General features: G+C 47.9%; 1 protein-coding gene across 1 annotated transcript in view; it reads left to right on the top strand.

Annotated features, from left to right (window-relative positions):
- Positions 1-9,464, top strand: part of LOC308149732 (galanin receptor 2a-like) — a gene marked incomplete at both ends in the record, with an annotated part of 15,307 nt that extends 5,843 nt beyond the window's left edge. The window contains 2 exons of the mRNA XM_080522629.1: positions 7,870-7,985; positions 8,104-9,464. Coding sequence (XP_080378755.1) covers positions 7,870-7,985; positions 8,104-9,464 — 1,477 coding nt within the window. The remainder of the gene's footprint in view (positions 1-7,869; positions 7,986-8,103) is intronic.
- Positions 9,465-10,847: the final 1,383 nt, after the last annotated feature.

Below are 10,847 nucleotides of genomic sequence, written 5' to 3'. Positions count from 1 at the left end.
TGCCTAACGACTACTCCTCCTGCCTAAGCCCCTGCCTGCCTGCCGACTACTCCTCCTGCCTAACCCCCTGCCTGCCTGCCGACCACTTCTCCTGCCTGACCCCCCCGCTTGCCCTACGACCATTCTCTGCCTACTCCCTTAAATGAATATACTTTATTTTACTTTAATCTGTCTCTGGTCTGTGTCTGCGCTTGGGTTCCCTATCTGACCGTAACAGCAGGTGAACGTGTCTGTACTTGAGAAGCACCCTACATCCCTCCTGCGCTCAGACAATTCATGATTCTAATAATAATTGGAAAATAGTTTTGTCTGTGCACGTACACACACACACACACACACACACACGTAATGTTTTCATTAACCTGCTGACCACACTCAGCAGTGGCGGACTGGCCACCAGGCAAGCCTGGCAAATGCCAGGAGGGCCGCGAGACTCTGGGCCGCTCAGAATGTATTATCTTTTTTTTATTTTATTTTTATTTTGTCTCTGATGATTTTCATTGAAAATAACTTATTTCAGCAGACCGTGGCCCAAAACAAAGGGTGGGGCAGAGAAAAAGAGGGACAAATCGAAGAAAGCTCTATTGGCAGAGGGGGGGAAATTAACAAAAATAACCGATCTGTTTGTGAAGCAAGCAGCAGGTGCTAGTGTGATTCCTTCAACTAGCACTAGCACTAGCGTTGAACTTGTGGAGGGAGACGACGAGGGAGAGAAACATGGAGACAAGCAAGAGGAAGTGGCAGAGGAATCGGACATGGACACGGGACTTGTGGCAGAAACAGTTCATCATGACAAGCAAAAGGCGTTGGAAATTACCGGTACATTATCAGAGGGAACGGCGGCCGCGGGAGCAATGAGCGGAGCCGGTAGGATGGCTACAGAGGAGCAGTGTGATTTTTTCAAGCGACCAAATTTCGACACACTTGGACAGTTTTTCAAGTTTCACCCACATCAGTCAGCTGAAGGAACAGCCAAGAAAGCGTTTAAACGCAAAGATGGATCACAACGGAAATGGGTCAGCTATCGTGATGAGGACCATTCTTTATTTTGTGCAGTGTGCCTGGCATTTTCTAAGATAGAGAGACAGACAACAGGGCAGCAACAGAGAGACAGACAACAGGAGAGGAGAGCAACAGAGAGACAGACAACAGGAGAGGAGAGCAACAGAGAGACAGACAACAGGAGAGGAGAGCAACAGAGAGACAGACAACAGGAGAGGAGAGCAACAGAGAGACAGACAACAGGAGAGGAGAGCAACAGAGAGACAGACAACAGGAGAGGGGAGCAACAGAGACAGAACTGAGGTGAGGTGAGCAACAGAGATAGTTCAGGATGATAACAAACAGTTCATATGACAGAGACAACTAATGTCAAAGAAAAGATGACCAGCAGCTCAAGGCAGTATACTTTACTTTAATTTAATTAATTGATTCATGTTAAAGGAAAAATATTATGAATATAAAAAATGAATAAATGAATAGTCTTTCTTTCCCTAAAGGTTTGACATGGCATTCTCTATCTCGTTTTATTTCTCTCTCTCTCTGCTGAGAGACCACTTGCTATTCAAGTATAGCCTACTCCTAAGTTTTTTCTGTTGCCCTCACAGAACGGACTTGCTTTTTCTTCATGTGCTTTATGCCAATAACATACTCCATTGGGATACGTGTGTTTCTGGTCATAGGTTCTGGTTGGTGTAGTTGTAGCGTATCATTTTTGGTGTAGGTAGGGGCCCGAACAATGACTCAAGCCCCCACTAGGTAGGGGCTATGCTTGGGAAATGGAGTTCAATATAAGATCTAAAGAATTAGCCTACTTGTTGTGAGTTTGATTTCAGAATTTAGCAGTTGGCATTGTTTCTCATGTTTTGGTCTGGCCTATGTATGCTATTTGTCCTGAATGTGCCTTATAGCATACTACTGGTTATACTATGCTCTCAATAACGTTGTGTGGATTGTTGTCGGCACTCTGAATTCATCAGCGATTGTAGTGTGTCAGTTGCGTGTGCGTGTGTGTGTTACATTTGTGTTCCAAATGTCTACATTCGATTTTTTATGTTAACAATCCGTGTTGATCTTGCGTTTGGAAATAGGGCTGTTGTGTCGCAAATGCCAGGGCTGTTTTTTGATCCCAGTCCGCCCCTGCTCATCAGACACGAGAGCACTGCTGTAGCTTCAAAACACGCTGGCTGCAACGTCTCTCCTCTCTCTACTCCTCCTCTCCTCTCCCTACTCCTCCTCTCCTCTCCTCCCCTCCCGTAGTAGTAGTAGTAGTAGTAGTAGTAGTAGTAGTAGTAGTAGTAGTAGTAGTAGTAGTAGTAGTAGTAGTAGTAGTAGCAGTAGCAGTAGGAGCATCTGTAGTAGGAGCATCTGATCTGGTCTATTCCTAATAATCCATTCACACACATTGTAACACTAACATAAACTCCTCAAAAAAAGATTCGTCGATTATTCCTCCCCTTTAATAATAGCAATTGGTATTGTATTTTATATTGTTGGAAAGCCTGATTAGTCCCCTTTACAACGAGGTACAACTTGTAAGGATCATACATTCATGGAATGAGCAAAACAGCTAAACGTGTGGGTAGCGGCCCAAAATAATTTGCCAAAATGGTGTGGGGCGGTATCTCTCTCACAGGCAAAACAGAACTTGTCATCATTGAAGGCAATCTCAATGCAGTGAGATATCGGAATGATATTCTGGAGCCAGTGGCGATCCCATATCTCCAGAGTCTGGGACCTAACTCCATCCTCCAGGATGACAACGCTCGCCCCCACAGAGCCAGGATCATCACAGAGTACCTCCAGAATCTGGGAGTGGAGAGGGTGGAATGGCCTGCCGTGAGTCCAGACCTCAACCCAATTGAACACTTGTGGGATCAGCTTGGGCGTGCTGTACGTGCCAGAGTGACCAACGCAACCATATTGGCTGACTTTTAGCGGCAAATCCTGGTTGAGGAATGGGATGCCATCCCACAGCAGTGTGTGACCAGGCTGGTGACCTGCATGAGGAGGAGGTGCCAAGCTGTTGTGACTGCGTATGGATCTTCCACACGCTACTGAGGTCCCTGACAGTGTCCAATGAATGAAATATTGGGCTCTGTTAATGAATGAAATATTGGGCTCTGTAAATATTGGGCTCTGTTAATTCTGTCCACAGGCTCATTATATCACATTATTCTATTGACAAGATATGCAAATGATGGATGCCTGTAATATAATGGAACGTAATTGCTCAAAAGTACCTGCTCATAATGTTAGCACAACACACACTCTACACAACAAACACTCTACACTACACACACTCTACACAACACACACTCTACACAACACACACTCTACACAACACACACTCTACACAACACACACTCTACACAACACACACTCTACACTACACACACTCTACACAACTCACACTCTACACAACACACACTCTACACAACTCACACTCTACACAACACACACTCTACACAACACACACTCTACACAACACACACTCTACACTACACACACTCTACACAACTCACACTCTACACAACACACACTCTACACAACTCACACTCTACACTACACACACTCTACACAACACACACTCTACACAACACACACTCTACACAACACACACTCTACACTACACACACTCTACACAACTCACACTCTAAACAACACACACTCTACACAACACACACTCTACACAACACACACTCTACACTACACACACTCTACACTACACACACTCTACACAACACACACTCTACACAACACACACTCTACACTACACACACTCTACACAACTCACACTCTAAACAACACACACTCTACACAACACACACTCTACACAACACACACTCTACACTACACACACTCTACACTACACACACTCTACACAACACACACTCTACACAACACACAACACACACTCTACACAACACACACTCTACACTACACACACTCTACACAACTCACACTCTACACAACACACACTCTACACAACACACACTCTACACAACACACACTCTACACTACACACACTCTACACAACACACAACACACACTCTACACAACACACACTCTACACAACACACACTCTACACACACTCTACACAACACACACTCTACACAACACACACTCTACACAACACACAACACACACTCTACACAACACACACTCTACACAACACACACTCTACACAACACACACTCTACACAACACACACTCTGTGAACACAGCAACAGCACTAGCTGCAGGTGAACGTGTCTGTACTTGAGAAGCACCCTACATCCCTCCTGCGCTCAGACAATTCATGATTCTAATACGAATTGGAAAATAGTTTTGTCTGCTTGGTTGTGCACATACACACACACACGTAATGTTTTCATTAACCTGCTGACCACACTCACACATCAGACACGAGAGCACTGCTGTAGCTTCAAAACACGCTGGCTGCAACGCCTCTCCTCTCCCTACTCCTCCTCTCCTCTCCTCTCCTCTCCTCTCCTCTCCTCTCCTCTCCTCTCCCTACTCCTCCTCTCCTCTCCTCTCCCTACTCCTCCTCTCCTCTCCTCTCCTCTCTCCTCTCTCCTCTCCTCTCCTCTCCTCTCCTCTCCTCTCCTCTCCTCTCCTCTCCTTTCTTCTCCTCTCCTCTCCCTACTCCTCCTCTCCTCTCCTCTCCCTACTCCTCCTCTCCTCTCCTCTCCTCTCCTCTCCTCTCCTCTCCTCTCCTCTCCTCCCCTCTCCTCTCCTCTCCTCTCCTCTCCCTTCTCCTCCTCTCCTCTCCTCTCCTCTCCCTACTCCTCCTTTCCTCTCTTCTTCCTGATCCTCCTGTTTCTTCCTCTCCTCCTTCCCTTCACGTGCACTGACTTGAGAGAACTTGGCAGGTGGCAGCAAATATCCAATATATAGATATATATTGTCTCTTCAGGTCAGTGGTGATGATCCGTGGAAACAAGGAGGGGGAGAGGATAGAGCAACCAGATGGAAGGTAGAGAACAAAAGAGGAGAGGAGGGGAGGGGAGAAGAAAGGAGGAGGGTGGAAAAAAGCAGAAAAAGTCGAGGACAAGAAGGGGGATCTTGAGGGAATATAAGCTAAGAAGAGACACTCTAGATGCATTATGAAAGCTGTTTATGTCAATAACAGCTAACAACACTAACTACATAACACAGAAGACATCCTTCGCTATGCCTGATTAGAATACCACTGTCAACGTGTATAGGCTATGTACACATCATAAATAACCTAATTACCATGTATTTTTTATAACCATGTATTTTTTATTTTGAATACTGCCATGTCAACTCAGTGTAGAACGTATCACCAGGCATTATTCCATATTCTATCTGTTCTATGATATTATAGAATATTATGTTAGTTAGGCCTATAGAGGCTAACACTTCAATTCAATTCATTATCTATCCAAAGGCTATGTGCTAGGAATGTGCCTTGTCCCTAAAGGTTATATATAACATGTTTGGTTACACAGCCCTCTGGAATGGATTTTAGACAGACAGAAAGAGAGAGGGAGGGGGATAGAAGAGAGAGGGATAGAGGGGAGAGATGGAGAAGGGAGAGAGAGGGAGGGGTATAGAAGAGAGGGGGATAGAGGGGAGAGATGGAGAAGGGAGAGAGAGGGAGGGGGATAGAGGAGAGAGGGATAGAGGGGAGAGATGGAGAAGGGAGAGAGAGGGAGGGGGATAGAGGAGAGAGGGAGGGGGATAGAGGAGAGAGGGAGGGGTGTAGAGGAGAGAGATGGAGAAGGGAGAGAGAGGGAGGGGTGTAGAGGAGAGAGATGGAGAAGGGAGAGAGAGAGACGCACCCACACAGGGGAGCAGAGCCTGTCGGACAGATGCCAGTGGATGAAAGACGACGCTTAGCTAAATATGAGGCTTCAGGAGAGTAAAGACCCAATTGCAGAGTGATTTGGTCAGTCATTTATTGATAATAGTAATCATTTATTACAGTAAGTTCATTGTCCTAAATTAATCAGCAGAGTGAGAGGTCACTCTGCTTCGATTTATAGCCTGTCTTGAAATGAGGAACAATAAGCAATTTGAGGGTTCATTTCAGGCTAATACTAAACAAAACCCACATTAACATTTTCTCGTGGGTCTCCTATTAGGCTGATGGATCACCTGAAAGCCAACATGGAGAAGCCTTCTCTTTCTAAAGAACATTTCACCCAGCTGTTATTGAACTGATCCCGTTTATTGACAGGGCAGAAGCCCGAACTTCCATCATCGCCAGGTCTTCTGGGAATGTAACATCAATCTAACAACATCTGTGAATCTAACATCATTGTATTCTGGTAAAGCAACTCATTAGGCCTAGGAGTTGGAATATCTCTGTGAAATAGAGACATTTTGAATGTTGACTACAGCCATGGACCAAACTTGGATTTGATAGCCCGGAGGCACAATTTAACGCTACGGACTTTGAACGGAGAGCAGCTGCTCGCGGTGTATTTCAATATTTAATTTGGCGCCGTGAGGGCGCGCTGGCGCAGCGGATTGGATAGACTCGCCGCGCGCACGGGAGAACCAGTGGCGCTCACGAGCTGCTCGGCGCGGTGTGGAGCTGGAGAACCAACACAGGTAACGATTATATTTCGGAGGACAGGAGAGGAGAGCTTTTGCAAACTATTAAATATTTATTTTGACAGGAATTAAAATAGTTTTGGAGGGGTGGAGGCAGGGGCGGGCAACAAAAATAAGAGAGGGTACAGCATCCGAGAGGCAACTTTCCCCTCATTGTGCTCCAGTCGTTTCATCTCAGCAGCGTCGCATTTAGAAAAAGTCGCCCGGACCTTTCAGCAACATCTGCATTTCACTAACGGTTAGTAGGCTGCATAGGGCTGGGCTATAAGTTCAATAGTACCTGTAGGCTATCTTGATGGTGATTGGAATTATTAATGATGATGATGATGATTATTATCCATTGACATTCTGTATAATATCCTTCCTCATTCTTGGAGGGACATTTTATTCATTTGTATCACGTTTTTCTTTTAGCAGATGGTGTGCTACTGTGAATAAGTTGGGCTATGTGTTATTGGGGAAGAAACTTATGCTGATGGCAGATGGAAAGATAAACTACTAAGCCATCTGTGCTGTTTAATGACGAGGCTGCAGTTCAACCCCTCCCAATTAGACATATCAATTCTGGATTATTTAATGCAGCAAATTATATGATACAGAAAAATCCTCACTTACCTAAAATAATAAATAATGAATTAAAATGAATGTTAGATAACATAATTCATGTATCATTTTGTGCCCTACATTGGTCCTCCTGTTTAAAAGCCTCTCTAACTAGGAAAGGACTTTGATATGACAACATGAATAAATGAAGCATCCGAAAAGCATTTCACTGTATTGCATTTTAGAAATGTTTCTTCTTTTTTTTTCTGTGTGAGGCTTGCTCTTACACGACGGAAGGCGTCAACTGCATTTCTTGTCTCTCTCTACAGATCAGCTGACACCTTTCCTGCACCATGATGGCCTGAAGGGGTGAGGAGAGAGAAGGAGAGAGAAAAAACAACAAGAGACGGACAGACAGAGTGAGAGAGAGCGAGAGAGAGCCCTTCCCTAGGAGATGCACACTATTGGGGATCGATGTCAGATCAGTGACTCATCCACTCCCCAGAGGAATAGCAATGTGTACATGTTACATAACTCCTGCACTGGGGTCAGAGTACACAGGGAACCCCAGCCCAAGGGGACCCTAGAATGAGATGAAGAAGGATTAGACAATGATGTCACAAAGCCTCAAGATCTGTCAGTAATTTCCCACTGAATGGAACTGACTGAGACCATTGGAACGCTTGGCTCCCACATGTGCTCCCACCCCTATCAAACCCTTCTCTATCTCGTCTAAGAGACGAGGACCCAGACAACAGTATGAACCTCACCCAGGCCGCCCAGCTGAGCTTCTCCTCTCCGCTGCAGTACGAGAACGTCACAGAGGGCTCTCCCGGAAAACTGGGCGACAACAGTAGCAGCCTCTTTGACTCTCTCCTCCTCTCCCCCGACTCCCTCCTCTCCTCCCCTTCCTCCTCCCTCCCCCCCCCCCCCGCCCCCCGATTTGCTCATCCCCCCTCCGGATGACTCAGACCTGGAGAGCATGCTCCTGTGGACGGTCCACGAGCCCACCACCATCGCCCTGACCTTCATGTATTCCCTGTCCTTCCTGGTGGGCTTCGCGGGGAACGTCATGTCCATCCGGGTCCTGGTCAACCGCCGCAGCGAGCGGCTGGCCGCCGTCAGCGCCACGCGGAACCTCCTGGTGAACCTGGCGGTGTGCGACCTGGCCGTGGTGTGCGTGTGCATGCCCATCACGCTGGGCCACCACATCTACACGGCGTGGGTGTACGGCGACTTCCTCTGCCGGGCGGTGCCCTTCACGCAGGCCGTGTCGGTCTCGGCCAGCGTCCTGACGCTGACGGTCATCAGCGTGAACCGCTACTACAGCGTCCGCTGTCCACTCCGGGCGCGCTCCCTGTTCACGCGGCGGCGCATCCTGGCGACCATCGCGGTGGTGTGGGTGGTCTCCTCAGCCATCTGCGCACCCCTGGTTTTCATGAACCGCCGGGACGAGATCAGCCTGGGCTCCTTCGTGATTCCCATCTGCCAGGAGGTGTGGCCTCGGCCCAGGCTGAAGCAGTGCTACAACGTGCTGCTCTTCGTCGCCCTCTACTGCATCCCGGTGACCTTTAACCTCAGCATCGGTTTCCTGACCGGGCGGAGGTTATGGGGGGGCCAGAAAACTGCCTTTTCCGAGCTGGACCCGCGGAGCCGCGCTCTCCACGCGTCCCGGCTGAAAATGCGCAAGAAGATCGCCAAGATGGTGGTGGCTCTGGTGCTCTTGTTTGCGGTTTCCTGGCTGCCCCTGTATCTGGCCGACATCTGGATCGACCGGGAGCATCGGCCGCCATCTTGGCTCTTGCAGACCCGGCCGTTCGCTCAGTGGCTGGGACTGACCAACTCCAGCCTCAACCCTATCTGCTACTGCTTCATCGGGGACCTGTATCGCTCGGCGAAGGTGTTCCGGACACGCTACCACCAGAGGATAGTAGCCCTCTTTGGCTCCTCCTTCGCTAACGACGCTGCCATCACGACGGCTGTCGCCGAGCACGACGTTGCCGCGGCAACGTTGACAGCCTCCACAGCAGCAACCCTTCCCAAGCTGTTTAGCTTCGCCAGGGGACAGGGGGTGGGGCAGGGGGGCAAATTGGTGGTCAGGGCGGGGTCGGATCATAGTATTTCTGACTGGTGCAAGTCCAGCTCCAGTGTCAGTGTGTGCGGAAGCTCCTTTCTGCCCAGCCAGCCCGATACCCCACACACACTCCCTTTAAGGCCAGTCTCTGGGGACCAAACAGACACCTTCCCTTTAAAAAGAGACTCTATGGAAGAGAGGGTGCACCCCTTCCCTTTTATACAACTATCAGGGGACAGAGAAGAGACCTCCCATTAAGAAGACACACCGGAAACAAAGGGGTGGACATCTTCCTTTTAAGGGCAAAGTCGGAGGAAGGAGGCACACTGCCTTTAAGGTGGCATTCAGATGATGGAATTGGCACACTTCCTTTATGGAAAGACTTTGGGGACGGGACAGACACTGTCCCTTTAAACCTGCGGACATAGACTGAGAGAGCAGAGCACATAAGCCTGCAGGACCTGTAGATGGTCCTTTGTGGCTCAGTTGGTGGAGCATGGCATTAACAACACTTAGGTTGTGGGTTAGATTCCTGCTAGGACCATATATACTGAAATGTATGCACTCATTGCAATGTAACTCGTTTTGGATAAAAGCATCAGCTAAATGGCATATATACTGTATGTATCACCACAGGTCCTATATATATATATATAGGATCTGTGGTGATTCACCACAGGTCCTACGAGCCTGGAAGACCTGTAGTCAGAGAGAGGTCACAGAGATAATGAGAGATAATTCCCTCGGGATCGATTACTCACTGCTGCTTCTGCCTCTTTCAGCCTCTGCGGCTAGAACAACAACTCCCATCGGCTCATAGTTGGTGATCGACAGCATGTGGTTATCCCCCCCCCAATATGGGGTTTATCCTTTCCTCCGCTGATAAGGATGAACAAACCCCCCGCGGCTGCCCTCTGCAGCAAGGTCAGGGTCACGCCAATTCAGAGGGTCTTAGGAGAAAAAGCAATTATTCACAGAGATAAAAGGTTGGTAGCATCAGGCCATCCTGTTGACACGCAGGGGAGCAACAGGGGATGACTCAGTGGGGGGCAGCATAGGAAACCTCGCAGCTATAAATGTGTTGCACAGAGCTGACAGTAGTCTTTATTCTGCATGACAGACAGACAGATCTGCTCTACCCCGATGCATTTCTACCTGAATGCACTGCAACGTGGCCCTGGGGGTGGGGGGGGGGTACTCACTCTCACACTTACAATTTGCAGATAGATAATATCTGTCTGGGGAAATGTTTATCGTGTTGCGAAGTCTGGGGTATGTTTTATTGCAGGGAGATAAAAGGATTTGTAAGCGAATGTTGATATTTAAGTACAAAGAAGCATCAGGAGAGAAATGTACAGCATGAGACTTTGCCTGTTCTGTATTCACTATCCAACTGCTACCGTGAGGTGTAGATTGGGATCCTGTCTGTCTGTCTGGAACGTGTTTTGCTGGGGGGGGGTTTTCAATGTAAGTTGTCCTCATTTCTTCAGAAAAGGGAACAGTCTTTTACCTCGTCTGTGGAGCGTTCAAATTGGAAGCTAAGACATAACTGATAGGCGGACGTGGTCACAAATACAAGTAATGCATTACTGTCAGACAGGTTGGTCAGGTCTGATCAACTGTTTCTATTTTATCACATCC

The sequence above is a fragment of the Nansenia antarctica genome (assembly GCF_963989245.1).
Source record: "Nansenia antarctica genome assembly, chromosome: 2".
Classification (NCBI taxonomy): Eukaryota; Metazoa; Chordata; class Actinopteri; order Argentiniformes; family Microstomatidae; genus Nansenia; species Nansenia antarctica.
Note: the sequence above shows the minus strand (reverse complement) of the source record. Positions and strands in the feature narration are given on the sequence as shown.